This window comes from Pteropus vampyrus, unplaced genomic scaffold (genome assembly GCF_000151845.1).
Source record: "Pteropus vampyrus isolate Shadow unplaced genomic scaffold, Pvam_2.0 Scaffold93, whole genome shotgun sequence".
In the NCBI taxonomy this organism is placed as follows: Eukaryota; Metazoa; Chordata; class Mammalia; order Chiroptera; family Pteropodidae; genus Pteropus; species Pteropus vampyrus.
In genome coordinates, this window is record NW_011888874.1 from 214,459 (window position 1) to 230,914 (window position 16,456).

The 16,456-nt window shown below is 40.1% G+C and overlaps 2 protein-coding genes and 1 long non-coding RNA gene across 3 annotated transcripts in view; 1 reads left to right on the forward strand and 2 right to left on the reverse strand.

Moving 5' to 3' along the window:
- Positions 1 to 9,898, reverse strand: part of FBXO36 (F-box protein 36) — a 70,780-nt gene extending 60,882 nt beyond the window's left edge. The window contains exon 1 of the mRNA XM_011364051.2: positions 9,430 to 9,898. Within this exon, the coding sequence (XP_011362353.1) occupies positions 9,430 to 9,525 (96 nt within the window). The 5' untranslated portion in view covers positions 9,526 to 9,898. The remainder of the gene's footprint in view (positions 1 to 9,429) is intronic.
- Positions 2,904 to 9,096, reverse strand: LOC111742394. The gene is made up of 3 exons (XR_002781297.1): positions 9,006 to 9,096; positions 6,614 to 6,717; positions 2,904 to 5,973 (listed from the first exon to the last, which is right to left on the reverse strand). It is a non-coding gene; the product is annotated as an uncharacterized LOC111742394 (long non-coding RNA).
- Positions 9,899 to 10,030: 132 nt separating the features above from the next.
- TRIP12 (thyroid hormone receptor interactor 12) overlaps positions 10,031 to 16,456 on the forward strand; it is a 132,518-nt gene continuing 126,092 nt past the window's right edge. Inside the window, exon 1 of the mRNA XM_023532935.1 lies at positions 10,031 to 10,165. The gene's annotated coding sequence lies outside the window, so the exon portion shown is untranslated. The remainder of the gene's footprint in view (positions 10,166 to 16,456) is intronic.

The following is a 16,456-nucleotide window of genomic DNA, read 5'->3' on the forward strand; positions in this document are numbered from 1 at the left end:
GCTGTGATCTCTGCACTCCCGCTGCTCTGGCCTTCTTTTCTGTTGCCTAATCTTCCAGGTCGCAGATCAAGCTTCACTTCCTCTGAAGAGCCCTCCCTGACCTCCACGACTGGGCCACACCCTCAATCACTTGGGTGTCTCTCCTTGACAGCACTTACATTGGTTGACATCCTGTTTGGTCTACATCTTAGTTCGGCTTATGTGCTTCTTTGCTCAGCATCTAGCTCCACGAGGGCAGAGAACCTGTGCTTTTGCTCCATATTGTTTCCTTAGTGTTTGGCATAGCACCCAGCAGCACCCAGTACACGGAAGGCACGCAAACATTTGTTGAACGAATGAGTTAAAATCATGTTGTTTTAATTGCTGATTTTAGGATACTCTTCAATTCAGAGGATCCTAGAGATCCAAGAATGTTGAGACTTTTGAGTTGAATCATTAACAATATCTACCAAATTTTTGTGTCCTTATCACAAGTACCAAATTCAGATCGAAAATTACTATGTGTTAACTCTGTAGCTTGATGTAAAAATCACAAGTTGGTCAGTGTGTTTTCATGAACTGTCAGTGTTCCAAGATTCTGTGCTGAGCTGGTACATCTGAGCTTCTCCTATTCTCAGGCTTTATTTCTCTGATTGTACCTGTCTTGTACAGGCACGAAACCAAAGAGGGTTGGTCACAGCTCAGCCTTCCCAAACAATGACACCTTTGTCAGAAATTCTACTGTATTCGCAGCGATGACAGATGCTTTCCTTTGTGGTCCTCATCAAAATATGTTCATCTAGATTTTGGAAGCACAAGTTAAGGCATTAAAACTTGATATATGAAACATTTGAGGGTGTAGATATTTCCTTCGTATTATTTTAAATTAATGGAAAATATTCCTAAAGAGGAGATTTGAATAAAATGTTTGTGGAACCTCAGAAGTCCATTAATTTGTAAAACCAAAGGGTAATTTGAAAACCACTGACTGGCTGAATCAGTCTTAATTCTTGATTTACCAGGCACTTCCTGATCTGCTCCTTGGCCTGCTCCTCATTGGTCCTGACACCCAACTTTACATCCTGTAATAGCGTATCGCTTACCACTCGACCCAGGGACAAGTACTGTGTTCACTCATCCTTGGCTCACAGGACTGTCTCCAGCTCTTGTCTTGGTCTCAGCTCACATCTAGTCCTCATGGAGTCCTCCCTGACCTACTCCGGATGCCATCCGATGCTCTCACCAGATGGCCTGGTTTCCGCCATGCAACCCTGCTGCCTGCAGTTCGTGTCTGTCTCTCAGGAGATGCCTGAGGGAGGTGCTCTGTCTTTGCTTTGCTGGCATGGACCCAGAGGAGGTGTGCAACCAGCACTTCATGGAGCCCACTTGGATGGTTTCAATTTCTGCCAGTGAAAAAATTTGTATCTTACGGTTTTAACCTGTATTTCCTTGATCACTAGTAAGGTTAAGCATCTTTTCATGGTTATTAGTCATGTGTATTTCTTCAGGGAACTGTTCATAACCTTTGCCTATTTTTCCATGAGCCTATTTATTTTATTAATTGTGGGATTAATAAGCTTTGAATATAAAGTATATTAACCTTTTGCTTGGTATCACTTTTTTTAAAAATCAACATTTTCTCCAGGTAATTTATTAAAGTATCATTCATTAAACAAAATTTTACTTAATTGTACTTGATCTGCTATTCCTTTCCTTCATGGCTACCTGATTTGGAGTCTTGAGTAGACTCTACCTCCGGATTAAAACAATGTTCTCTCTTATTTTCTTATGGTACTTTCGCAGTGTATGTTTGTGTGTATAGCTAGCTCTTAGCTCTTCAGCCCATATAAAACTTTTAAATATGTAGTATGAGATAGAAATTTAGGTAATTTTTTCTCTTTTGTGACAATTTTGATAGCCAATTGATTATCAAAATAGAATGGTTCTCTATTTCCCCACTAATTTGAAATGTTGATTGGCTAATTTACTTATTCATTCATTCATTCATTCATTTATTTATACACCTACAGCACCTGGTCTTCCTAGGTGGTCTCCCATCCAAGTACTAACCAGGCCTGACCCTTCTGTCGAGTGGGCATTTTAAAGTTGACTCAAAGGAGGGAGAGGATCTGGATGTAGGGAGACTGACAGGAAGTGACCCAGATGTCTGGGGTCAAGCGTATAGTGACAGAATGGGAAAGTAAAGAATGTTATTTAAGAAGTGATGAGCACGGTGGTCCTGGACCAGGATATTTATCTGAAGAATTATTTGGAGAAAAAATAGCCAACTTAAATCTTAGTACATAGTTAAGAGATCATGTTTTTGGTTTTTTAAATAAAATTCAGTATTCAAAATAGAAACTTACAGCAAAGTTAAAATAAAACATTGTTAATCTGATTTTTAAAAACCTACAGCAAACATCATACTTTACGGTGAAATATTAAAGCCTTCTTCAAAGTCCAGGAATAAGAGATATTCCACTAAAATATTGAATAAGAGATATTCAATATTTTAGTGGAAGTCTTAGCCAATGCAATAGGGCAAGGACAAAGAAGATATGAGGATTAGGAAGAAATATATGTCGTTATTTATAGATGACATGAATGTGTCAGAAAATCTAAAAGAATTATAAATTATTAGAATTAGCAACTGACTTAGCAAGATCACTAGATAACATGAAATTTACTAGAAGCAAAATCTATTGTTTTTATTACTAGCCACAAAAAGAAAATACAATTTTAAAAAGGAATTTAACTTACAATATAATAAAGAAGTCAAACATCTAGAAATCTAACAAAATGTAAGGACGACTTCTACACTATGAGAAATCATTGAGCAAAATTACCTAAAAAATTCTTTAGGAAGGATATATCAATTCTTTGATAATAATACCTAAAAAATTTTAAAAGGGTATACTATATTTGTGGATTGATAGTTTAAAGATGTCAATTCATCACAAATGGTTCTATATATTCATTGTAATCCCAATCAAAACATCAATAGGTATTTTTGTGGAAACATAAGCTGATTGTAAAAATAAAATGAAACAACATAGTCGTGAAATGACTGAGTCATTTTCATTGAAAGGTGAAATCTGACTAATCTGTCATTAGAAGAAAATGTGATATAGATCCTTAACATTTTTCAGCATTTGCTACCATATACGAGACACTGGGTGTTTTCCAAAGATTATTCCACAGAACCTCAGTTCCTGAGATGCTCAGAGAAAAAGGGGTTCTGGAATCACATCCCATAGGAAAAACCCCACGATGCAGTCTCCTCTTGGAGATTTATGTTGCACAGTAAGATTTTAAAGGCTCTGAGAAATTCTGGAGAAGAGAAGCAAATTGAATTGTGTCTAACCCTGGTTTCTCTAATCTTATTTGATCATGAAACCTCTCTTTGAGAAACACTGGCCTATAGTGCTTTGTGTATTTATTTGCTTCTCACCGTATCTGTGAAGTAGCCAAGGGCTGAACTGTTCACTTAACAGATGAAGAAATGGAACCTCTGGCAAGCGAAGATTTTACACCAGGTCATACATACAGCTAGCTACTAACACAGAATCGTCGATGCAAACTCAACTCTTAAAAAAAAAAAAAAAAAAAAAATTCCAGTGCTTTTTCCAGGGTAAGACACTACTTTCGTGTGAAACGGCCTTTTAGAAATGGAATAAACCTTAGTGATCTCTTAGACTAGTAACCTTATTATGTTGATGAGATAACTTGGGGCCCAAACAAATTAAGTGTCTCGCCCCAGGTCAAGAGCTTGCAGACTAGCAGGAGGAATAAAAGGATCCATGACTCAGTGACTCCCAATTAAGTGCTCTACTGCCCCATATAATTAGGAGGCAAATCTGTGTCAATGCAGAGCAAGACCAAATTAACTGCCCAGATTGAGTAGGCACTCATAGGTGCTGAATGATCTACCTGGGGACAGATGATACTGGAGCTATGTCAAGTTGTCAGGGAATTTTGAAACGAGGATTTAGGAGGCACTCGATGACTGGGTGATAACATGGTAAAGCATCAAACAGTGTTATTTTTAAGTTTAATCACATTATTTGTATTATTTTATCCCTCTCTTCTAAAAAGTGCCACATGCCACTTTAAAAATTTAGAAGGAATGTAAATTTTGGATTAAAAGAGATTTCACAACTCTAATGGGGCACATCCTGGAATGTCACAGGCTGGGAATTTTTCTGAAGTGTGTCAGATATGAGGAATAGAAGAGTAACGCAGAGGGATAAACACCTGGCTGAACCTGTAGAGCAGGGAAGGGTATGTTTACAGCAGGTGCTGCTGTCAGGAAGGGCAGCAGGGAAAACCAAAACCCTCCTCGAGCAGGGTGGGGCTGAAAGTTCTAAACTGCAGTGAAGAAGGGGAAAACCTATCTTTTAACAGCAGAGGGAAAAACGAGGGACCATGAGAGACAGACAGCTGAAACAGAGGGGGTAAGTCAAGCCATAAATAATAGAGAAGAGGAAAATAAATGAAAGCAAGTAAGTATTGCGCTGACTTTGGGGCTTTCAAAGAAGCAGCAGTTCTTTATGTGTGGGAACAGTTTGGCTGGGGCCAGTGCCCACTGGGCAGAATGGGCAATGCAGCTTTGAGGTCTGCAGAAACATTCAGCTCCATCGGTGGGAAGGTTCCATTAGGGCCAAGGAAAGAGTAAGCAAACGCAAACCCGGTTACTCTCCTCTGCTTTATCTTCCCCATGTAGTTGGCTCTTGGGGCTTCACATCGGGGGCAGGCCTACAACAGAGCATGATTTAGGGCTTCCTGGGTCCCCTGGGAAAATACTGTCAGGATATCAAGTTGACTGTACCCCATCCAGCTCCCAAAATGTGCAATCTGGTGTCTGCTTAATATCATTTCAATTTACTTGAGAAATTCTGTTCTCTAAGCTTTATCGGTGGGCAAATAAATCTCTTCAGTGCACCACCTTTGCTTTATTTTACTCTCTGTATCTTTTTTTGTTTTTAAGCTCATTAGTACTATCTCACACCCAACAAGGCAAGAGAGGGCAATCTTTTAGTTTCTCGAAAGTAATTATTATCTACACCAAAAAAAAAAAAACAAACCAAAAACAAAAACAAAAACAAAACACACCCACAAAAAAGGTCAGGAGTTTCTAGACACTAAATCTCCTTAAAATTTCACAAATAACCATTAACCTGTTTATAAATTCGTAGAATTAAAACTACCCCCCACCCCCGCCAAAAAAAACCCAAAAAAACACAGCAGGATTTTTGGTGACAAGTTATTAATGCTGCCCATCATTTAATGTGGAAGGTAATGTTGGTGAAACAGCTGGAAGCTGGAGCGGAGTAGGGCAATTTCTCTGAGTTAAGAGTTATTCATTTACGTTTTCATTTTAAATCTCTATTGCTTTTCTCTGGTAATAAAAGCAAATACTCATTTAGAAAAATTCAGAACTTTCAGAAATATGTATTGCAAAAGGTGAAAGCAATCCCTAAGAGCACATCACTCTAGCTTTTTCCTCTAACATTTATTTAAAACAAAATAAAACTGTTGTTTTTTTCAGCAGGATCAAATTGTGTTTAAACAAGCAATGTGATTTTCTTAATGTTATATTTAGCCTACTGAATAAATAAGAGATCCATCACGTCAGTTTAAAGTGGTTGTATAGTATCCTACAGGAAGATGTTTTTACCATTTTTACTTTGGTGAACATACTTGCTCACATACCCATGCATACATGTGAAAACATTTTTGGATATAAAATCCTAGATATGGATTTGCTGGGTCAAAGGGTGCATGTATTAACATTTTTATTAGACTGTACTCACATTTTAAATCTTTAAAATTGGTCTGTGGCTTGAAATGGCATTGGCACAATTTGTTGCAAAGTCTCTTAAACAACGGCCACCAAGTCTAGTTTTCTTAAATTCCTTATTCAGAAGTCATTGAGATGACAGTTTGCTGTCACAGGCTTGCATTTGACCTCAGTTTGTCAGTGCTACCACGGTTCTAAAACATATCAAAAACATTTGCCATTTTTGGGGAGTGAGCTTTTGGATTTTTTTTTTTAGATGACATTAGCTTCAGGTATCTTTTTAGAGTTTTGTGTAGGATTTAGTAAGATAAATAAAATAAGACTAATCTACACAATTTTCTTCTGCTGGAGTGAACAGAACATGCTGGTGCTGTAGGGACAACCACCTGTGTTATTGGCTGCAAGAGGCAATATCTGCTAATTCTCATCTAGTTAGTGTATGGTTACTATTTCTACCAGTTTTTTAATATTTGCCACATTAAACCTAAGCCACTCCAGTTCTGACCACCTTAAGCAGCGCTTCCATTTTGAGAGCACAAAGAAGCCAGAATTTCAAGAGCAAAATACTTTTAATAGTATTCTCCTGGAGCTCCCATTCTAAAGTGAGTTTTGCTTCCTCTAGACGTACAGATTTTAAAATGTCTGTGCTACTTATTAATGTGGCAATTACTCATGAACTTCCTTTGGACTTAAAACAAAAAAAATACAGAAGTTAAACCATTTAAGTGTTTATATAAATCAAATCACTAACTATATTCTACCCACTATATCATATGCTCCACGAAGGGAGGGACTGTTTGGTTCACTGATTATTTCCAGCATCTAAAACAGTACCTGGCATTTAAAAGGTGTTCAGTACAATTGTTGAGTGAATGATAAATTCTTGGAAGTCAGGAATCTTCTTATATTTTGCATTCCCATTCTTAAAAGCCAAGTTGCTGATTAAAATTAAGGAAAGGATCGTCATTCAGGAACACAACTTAAGACTTTCTTAGAAGCTAAGTGTGAAATATCCCTGGTGTAAATAAAATTTAAGAGTCTTTCCAGCCTTAAAACTTATTATGAACTATTAGTTTTTGAAGAATTAGAATCCTATACACACACACGCTACTAAAACTAGAGTAAGGATAATTGGGTAAATCTTTGATTTAGAAAGCAATGTACTGATTTTTCTAAGCCTTCGGATCATCGTTATAAATATCAGATTTGAGCATTAAACTACATTGACCCCCCAAGCTGTATTCTATAAGACCTTTTTTTGAAAAATAAACAAACAAAAACATGGCATCAATTAACTGGAAATGCCTCTATAAGCCTAAAAAATTATTTTTAATGTTACTGTATAAGAAATCAAAGGTAATATTTATGTACAACATTTATATTTTGGACTTTGCCAATAGTGATATGACACTAATAATTTGAAAGGTCAGTCTTCAAATCCATGTCAAATGTGCAGTTATTTGGATTTAAAGCCAATAAAAATAAATACAGTAGAAAAGAATAAAAAAGGGAATCAGTTAAAGAAGGATCCATCTAAATCTGGGGCATATTTTGGATAATACACAATATTTGGGGGAATAAAGGCAGAAAGAGAAAAAATATACAGAAATCAATTTTATAAAGTCACTACAGAAAAAAGTCCATCTTATGAAACACAATTCATTTTAGTCTTTTAATACTTGTTTATGTCAGACCACCTCTTACTGGATGTTTGGTTTCCTGTGTTGAGACTTAGAAAATTATCTTGTGGTTAGAAAATAGCATATTCTCAAGACAGTTGACTGAAAAGACTATTTTTCGGCTTACTATTTTTTACAACAAATTTTACTTTAAAAGGAGTGAATTAATCAGATTTGAGATTAACTCTCACTAGTGGAACTGTAGTGAATATATCCAATTTGCTTAAAAGAAAATGAATCAGATCTTGAAAGGGATTTTATAACATAAACAATTGATGGAAAGAATAGGTCCTAAAATAAAGGAGTTTTTTTTTTTTTTGATCTGCCAAAAAAAAAGAAAAGAGAGAAAAAAAAGAAAAGAAAATTAAGAATACTGGAGGGGGGCATAAGACAGTAAAGGAAGGCATGCGCCCAAGTAGAGAGCAAAGTCGGAAGGACATCAAAAACAGAGGCATTCCTAGGGAAATCTAAGGCTAGGAGTGTTCTTATGGTAATTTACTAAAATAAAAAGGTAAACAAGCATCCAACTTGTTGAGGCTTAGAGTATAGCACACTTTTAATACCAAACCCTCAAAAAAAGAGAAATGCTCAAAAAAGTTAAAGACAAATTATGGAAATGGAGGTAAAACAAACAATCAAAAAAATAGAACATTCTTACTTGAGGTAGATGAAAACAGAATGAAGTAGGAATAGGGTAAGATATTATTGTTTTCAATCACTCATGTTAGAAAGTGAAGAACTGTTAGAATCATACATCTTAAAGAGAATGGAAAATAGTCCATCCTAAAAAAATGTACAAAAACGTAAATTTCAGCACTTACGAAATCACAACTAAATGTGTAAAAATTCCCCAAAAAAGGTTTAACTAAAAATTTAACTTTGACAGGCCACCACGTTGCAATATTAGTATTACACCTGTAATATTTATAAATCTTAAATTTAAAAAATAAAATATGTATTATTTCTATTTTAAAAGGTGCTTTTGGCCCTATAAAAAAACCATTCTCTGCCTATTTATTTAAGGGCTCATAGAAAATTTGATAAAATATTCAATATTTACACCAAAACAAATATACACGAAGTTCCAAATTTCATTTTCTAGGAATACCATCTCCTAAGTGCAAGGTGCATGAATAAATAGCCCAGTGACAGGCGTAAGCTGAGCCAAGACTGAAAAACGCGTTCCGAGTGGAGGCCCATTTCAAGTCGGTTATTTCATGGGCACAATAAATCATCCGAAAGCCCACTTCCAATAGCTAAAGTAGTCATAAAAATAGGCCGATGGTTACTTTACTCCAGCGATAACATAATCCTCGGTCTTATTGTTGTGGAGCAGATGTCATTATGGGTGGGGTCGACGCGCAGAGCAGCTGAAACATTCTTGTACCACCCCCCTCACACTTTCAATGGGATAGAAAGGCTCCAAAAAGGTAAGGAGAAAGCTCTGCACGACCAGTTCCGACTAGAAATAAGGAAGTTACGATGTGGCCGTGGTCCCCGGAAAGATCACAGTAAGATTTTAGAAATCCCCCAAGATTAAGTCCTACCCTGGAAAAGGATCGTCCTTTCCTCCCCTCCCCTGCCGGCTCCTCCTCGGGACACTTGGCTGAGTCTTTCTTTCCCTCCTTCCCACGCTGAGGTGAGGCTGCACGCACGCCCGGGACGCCTGTTTTTCTCTTCGCGCGGAGGGAACTCTGCGGGTAGGAACCCCGGCGGCAGGAAGGGATTGTGGGGAGGCAAAGAAAGCTCGCTGGGGACGAGCAGGGCTGGGGCGGGGAACGGACAGGCGGGCCGCGGGGCCGACCGGAGGCCGAGGTGACGAGGGAAATCTCCCGATTCCGAGCCGGGACCGAGCCGGGACCGGGCGCTTCCGGCGGGCCAGTCCCTCTCGGCCTAGCGCCGCTCCCGTTCCGGGCTCCACCGGAGCGGGCAGGGAGTTAGTAGAGAGGGCAAACCGCGGCTCGCACTTGCCTGAGATCGGGTGACCAATAACTGGTAATAGTCTTTGCTCGGCGCCGGGCCTTGTCCTACAATTTCGAACAGGGTCTCCGGCAGCCACGACGCCATCTTGGGACGCCACCGCCGTCGCTAGGACAACCAGGAAGGGGCGGGGTTTGATTGAGGTCATGGGGCCAAAGCCCTACTTTAAATTGAACCCGCTTTTGCGCCTACAGGGGTTTCTAACTTGGGGTGATCGTCCCCTTTTCCAAGGGTCTCAGGGAGCCCAGATCCGTGAAATTTCCACCTCTGGTCTCGGTGACCCGAAGGGGAATTAGTTCCTGCTACTCCGGAGGGGAGGGGGTGACCCCGGCGGAGGGATACCGAGCGAAGCCTCACATTCCCCTTCCTGGTCCCTTGAAGGGATCGGGAGGAGATCGCAGGCCGCTGAGGGAGTGGAGCCGGGCGGTGGGGGAGGGAGGGGCGATGCGATGGGCTGCGAGTAGGGAGCGGGGCCCGTCCCGCGGACAAGACCGTCAGCGCAACCTGAGGGAAAAGTAGTTCCCGGAGGGTGTTGGAACGGGCGGGGAAGGAGGCGGCGCGGGCGGAGGCGCACGCCGGCCGCGGTGCTGCGGCTCAGCTGATAATTGAAGGGACCCGAGGAGCCGCCGCCGCCGCCGTCGCCGCCGCCGGGGGGGGGGGGGGGGGAGCGAGTGGAAGTTACTGCCGCGCCACCGAGTCCGGACCGGAGACTTTGGGGCTCAACTAGGTAACTGGGGTGCAGTTGGGAGCGGTGAGGCCAGGCCTAGGGGGGAGGGGGCTGCGCTGAGGGGTTGGAGGGTGACGGGGTGTGGGGGGGGAGGAGCTGGAACAGAAAGTCCCAGGAAGCCCGGTTGTGTCATCGCCGCGATTCGGCTCCTGCTCGGCCTGTTCCCGGCGGCGGCTTTGGGCCCGCGGAAGGACCGGGCTGGGGGTTGACGGGCGAGGCTCTTGAGGGAGACCGCGGCCAAAGGGACCCGGACCCGGACCGGGCGGGAGCGGGTGGGGGGAGGTCGCCGGGTCCCCCTCTTCGGCCCTCCGCAATGAGGAGGGCCCTTCACGGAACCGGGGTAAGGCGTGCGGGTCTTAGAGAGCCCGGCGGGGGTCGGGGGGGGCCGGAAGTGTGTTTTGGAGCTTGGAGGGCGTCTAGGAAGAGAGAAAGTGGGGGGCCGGAAGTGCAGGTGTGGGGTGTGAAGACGGCAAGGGTTCCCCGGAAATGGGATGGGGGGCCCGGAAATCAGGAGAGGGGAGGCTCCAGGGCCGGGGACGGCCCGGAAATGGAAACTAGGGAGCAGCTCGAGTGACAACAGTTGTGGGAAGCCAGGGTCAGAGGAGGGAGAGGCCGGAGTGACTTTAGACCGCAGTAAGGGGTTTCCTGCCAAGGGGGACGGTTGAGGGCGGGCGAGGCCGGAGACGGGGTCCGCGCTTGGCAGTTTCTTCAGTCGTGGGAAGTTGAGGCTGAGGGAGGGTGACGACGAGGCGGGCATGCAGGGGGGCCTGGAAGAGGCCGAGAAACTTGGCTGAGAGGAGCGGAGCATCCTTCTAGATAGATCAGAATGGGAATCAGGGAGTGGGGTACGGACTTGGGGGGGAGGTGGACCGGTAGTCACTCCGACCGTATTAGCATTCAAAGCGAGTCAGGCGATTACTTTATATGTGGATTACATAAAACCTCTTACAACGTTTGTCCATTCAGTTCAGCCTCCTCCATGCTTCTGCACAGTGAGTGGGTTTCTAGTTAGAAACAAGTTAGAGGGGAGTCGAAATAACGAAGATTGTAAAACCCCCAATCCTGTCCTCCGTGCCTCCTCCTTTCGTAGAATAAGAGATAGCCTGTATTTTTTTTTAGAGGGAAAAGCTAACATTTAAAAACATGCGAATCGGGGGGTAAATAACTTAGGCATTTAAACTCCTGCTGGGGGGACGGGAGGGAATTGGTTTACCCTGCGTGGTCAGGAGAGAACGGAAGGGGCTGCTCCTCAACCCTTAGATTTGTTTGTTTTTGATAACGCCGTTTTGTCAGGGGGAGGTTGAGCTTAAGTTTCGGGTCTGGCGGTGGGTATGGTTTAATTGCTTTGTTAGTTAATTGGGGGAGGGAGTGTGTTAGTGTGTAAACGTTCGTTGGGGGTGGGGAGTTACGTTTGCCAGCGCAGTGAATCTGTTCTGAGTGGACGTCTAACTGCTTCCCTGCTGTCTCCGTCCTAGTCCGCGTTCCCCGGTCTTGCCTGGGCTGCCAAATCACCCGATCCCCGGGCTTTAGTGTTTTGTAGGCCGTTTAGTGGTGTATTTAACTTTGTAGACCTCTCCAGTCTCTTTAGATATTTTTGGCATTTCACTTTTTTAAGGCCCGGAAAGTTCAAGCTCAGAATCTCCTCTCCAAAAACAAGACCAAAAAAAAAAATGGGGTAGAAAGTTGAAAGAGCTATTGAGTGGGGTAAAAAACCGACGCTCAGAACAAAGGTCCTAGTTGTTAAGAGAAAAAGGCAAGAGGCCTATATGTGAGGCCTGTGTGTGTCGCATTTACACGGGAGGTTGGAAGGGGGGTGTGTGGAGAAGGGAAGCAGGGTTGAGGAGTGGAATTATCAGGTTTAGAAATATTAAATTGCAAAAGGTGTTAATGAGGTTTATTTTAATATTTTACATCATGCAAAGAGATCAGTATTAAGTGTAAATTTTAGAGTAAACACAATTTCGAATTCTTTGAAACTCCCTGCTTCCATGTTCATCCCCAAGAACATTCAATTAATGTGGCTGTTACAACATTTTGGTGAGATTGGGGAGTTTTTACTAAATTTATTTTAAGCTTAAGAGAGCACGTTAATATAATTGGGGTTTGTAAGCTTTGTCCACATCTGCCTTTCTATAAATGTGCCAATATCCATAAGAATTAAAGAATTGTAATTAAGATTATTATCATTTCCATTCGCTCCCCATTTTTTCAGGAGTTTGAGTGATTTTTAAATCTACTCAGCTGACATTTACTACTTAGGTTCTGTCCATGAACAGGCTTTTTGTTTAGTTTTTCTAAAAGTTTTAGAACACTTGGCAGTTAAGAGTTCCAGAAGGTGCTAAACTAAAATAATTACATTTAAAAAAATGAAGGGTATGCTAGGCCAGGGTAACATCAGTGATTTCTAGCAAAATAAATTTGAATTAATGTTTACTTTTCCATTCTGATTTAAGATTACTGGATTTATCTTATCTAGATAAGGTTTTATGATCTGATTTTAAAGACATCACCCTAGTAAAGAGAAAACATACAGGCCTGGGAATTCATATCCCTCCAGCATATAGGTATGTGTGACCTTGAGGTATTCATTTACTCTCCATTTATTTTATTTGTTAAATGGGGGTGGATAATCATTATCTTACCTATTGAATGTAATGGCTATGAAAAACTACAAACCATGACATAAGTGTAAGACATTATTAGTTTCAGGAAATTACATTAGCTTTTTTGAGGTCATTTAAAAAAAAGATAGTTTCTCACCAGTGGTGATATTTAGGGGGATTGTTGATGTAAGGTGGGTCGAATGTAAAAAAATTATAGCACATGTTAATTTGAAATTGCTTCTAAATTGGTGGTAGAACTTGGGCCCAATTTCTGTCTGTTAAAATAATTTTTTTCATCAGCATGCTAGATAACTTTCATACAGTCTACTGAATAAATTTGTTAGTCCCTTTAGAGAAATTTTAGACAAGTTTCTTTACATTTTTATTATTGATGAAAGATGTACCTATTCTTGGTTTGTGACTCTTATGAAATTGTTTCAATATCAAATACAAGGAACATTTCTGAATCTTAATCTTTTTTTTTTTTAATAGAATCTAGGGAGGTTTTTCTTTCTTTTTTTAATTTTAAGTGGATACGTGGGGGATCTTTTTGAGCAAATGTGATAACAATTGCCCTTTTATTTTTCCCTGTTTTCTGAGGTAATTTGGTGGACTCAAGTTGAAAAAGCCAACCTGCTTGTTTCTCATCTTCACTCAAGTTTTTGCTACTGGCAGCCTGACCTGCACTTTTCCCTCGTTTAAATCATTTTAGATTCATTTCAACTCAGCCCTTCAAGTCACTTCCTTAAAAACTTTTCCTTTTATTTCTTGGTTATCTATGTATGCTTCATTTTGGGATTATAGTGCTTTTGTTTCCCTGACTGGATTATAGCCTTCCTGAGGGCAAAGATTATTTTATATCACTGTGTTTTGCATGAAGGCGTGCTCATAATCCTGGTTGAAAATAATACGCATTTTCCTTTCCACTCCAAACCAATAATGTTAGCCTTGTCTTGCTAATTATGCAACCAGTCTTCCTGCTTGGAAAGTATTTTGGCCCCAGCAGATTCCTCAGGATACTGTTTGATTTAGTGGTCACAGCTTCTTCACATCTTCCTGACTACTGTGCCATCAGAGCGCCTGGATAGAGTGCAAAAATAAGAATTTGGTGGATATTATACAATAAATACAGTTTGTAAATTGTTACATAATCTTGATGTTTGTAGTTCTTAGCATGTAATGTTAGCTTTACGTTTGTGTATTTTTTTAATAGTGCCTGAGTATAGTTCGAATAACTATATTACGGATTTTTCAAAGGCCCAAGCTCCTTTATGGTCTCTACTAGGTCTGCTAGTTTACTCTGTACATAGTGGGTGCTGTTTATTTGTAATAAATACATAAATATAGTGATGCTGAACCAGTCTCTTGATTTTGATTTGAGTAAAATTTAACTTGGCTAATGTCCTGGATTTTTAAAAATGCAATCCCCTTGTACACTTGAAACTTACATAATGTTACTAACCAATGTTACCCCAATAAACTTAAAAAAATTCAGTTCTTTAATTAAATCGAATCTTAACTTATTGATAGTTTCTGGTTATTGGCAAAAGAAGTTTTTCCTAGACTGATTAAGGTTGCTTAGTAGTTTATCTCTGAGGCCTTTTAGGTTTTGGTTGTGATTTTTGTAGTTTCATTAAAACTGGATTGGCCAGAAAAAAAAGGAAGTTGTCCGTTACTCAGACTTACCTGTTTTGTCTTGAGTTTGCAGAAGCCATTGGTCATAGTCAGTTTTGTGGTTACGTGTGATTTCAGTATATGTGCTGCCAAATAAAGCATGGTTATGCGTGATTTATAAAGTCATTCTAGTGGCCTAGTGTAATACTTACTGCCTGCTTCTCTGTTCTTTCTAGTATCTGCCTGATATGAAGGTAAAAGACTTGGGTTCCAGTCCTGGCAAGGCCTTTTCTATCTTTGTGTCCTAGGCAACTAATTCACTTTTGTGAGTTTCTAGTGCCTAATCTGAAAAATAGTTTCTTGCCACCTAACCTAGAGATAATTGTCATGTATATGCTAAACACCCTATTTAGGAAATTAGGCTACAAAGTTGGATTGGAGCTCCAGGGCCCTTCCTCCACTGGTTCAAGGTAGCATTGACCATTTACTCATTTGGTAACGTCTTTCTACCTAGAAACATACTTCTACTATGTATGTAGGTGTCCCACCTGAAAATACAATACAGTAGTAGTCTGTAGCCGATTATGAATTCCTTGAAGTGCCTGGCCTATAATAATTCTTTAAATGTTTACTGAAGGAATAAGTATTGTGAGAATAAAATGATACTGTAAGTGAAAATATTTCGTAATGGTTTATTTGTCCTGTTTATTTCGATAAACATTTTGGATCATTGTTAATGCTAAAGATTCCGAGAGTTTTCTTTTTAATCTATTGGTATATATTTTAGAGACTGCAAGTTACTTTAAATCATAGTGAAAAGTTAGGGCAAGCCATTTCGTATTTTTTAGTTGTCTATTATTTGCATGTAGTAGTTGATCATTTAAATGAAACATTGAAGACCTAAATATGTTTTGATACAGTGTGCATATTGAATACAAAATTAAGTTTTATACGTAATTTTTGTTTTCCTTTGTTTCTTTTTAGAAAGGATATATTTCTATAAATGTGATGTTTTTCATACAGGACTTTGAAGGCTATTTATAAGCTGAAATGCCTATCAAGAAGCCTTCACGACTTATAGTTACAGCATTTCAGTGTGTATTTTAATCAACTTTTTGGCTGTCATAACCAATGAGTTCTACTCCGACTTCAAAACTCCTACTCATTCCACCCGTGGGCAGCATTCTGAATAAATAGATGTACCTTGTGCCATTTTCTTAAGGTCAGATTAACTCATTTTGAAGACCTGGTAAATGTATGTGATGCCCTGGAAACCCAGAGTGAGTTTTTATAGATAGCCCATCTGAAAATGAGTTACTTAAGTTGCTTTGTGTCTTTAGAGGACAGGTTCATAGATCATATATATGGAGGGTGTCCTCTCCCTTTTTTTTAAAATTCTCAAAAACCAGGTGCTTATAGTTGCCATGTAAACAACAGATATATGAAAATGCTGTAACTTCTGCTATGGCCCCAGTATTTGGTAATCCTGTCTGTTTTGCACCCTTGGCTGCATGCAGTCAGATTGAGTTGCTCGTTCCTGTCTGAACACACCCGGGAACTTTATTCTTGCCCTGGCTTTGATTGTTTTATTTACCAGATTGATAACCCCTCCTCCATCTTGTATCTCTTATCCCTACATATACTCACTTTCTTCCAGTGGCTCTTGTAAGAATTTTATTCTTAACTCTCCTCCCTACTGCTCCCTTCTATGATATTTTATTTCACTTAGGGCTTTCAGTCTGATATAATTAGTTCCTTACATCTTCTTTACTAGATCTTTGGCTTCTTGGGGTAAGAGGTTTCATTCCCATGGTGGCTGACACATGGTTACTAACATAATGCATTGTACATGATAGGTGGCAGTGGTAGACTTTGTTTTGGTGACATTGACAAACTATATTGTGAAATAATATTAGCATCATTTGCCATAGTTTACTGTCAAGCTTATTTTAGTATTTCAGGGTATGATAGCTGTGTATAGGATCCCAGAATATAAATTTTTCAGAATTTGGCTCATTACAGTCAGCTACTTAAGGGATTGTTAAGGCATTAGACTATTTTGATAACATGGTTA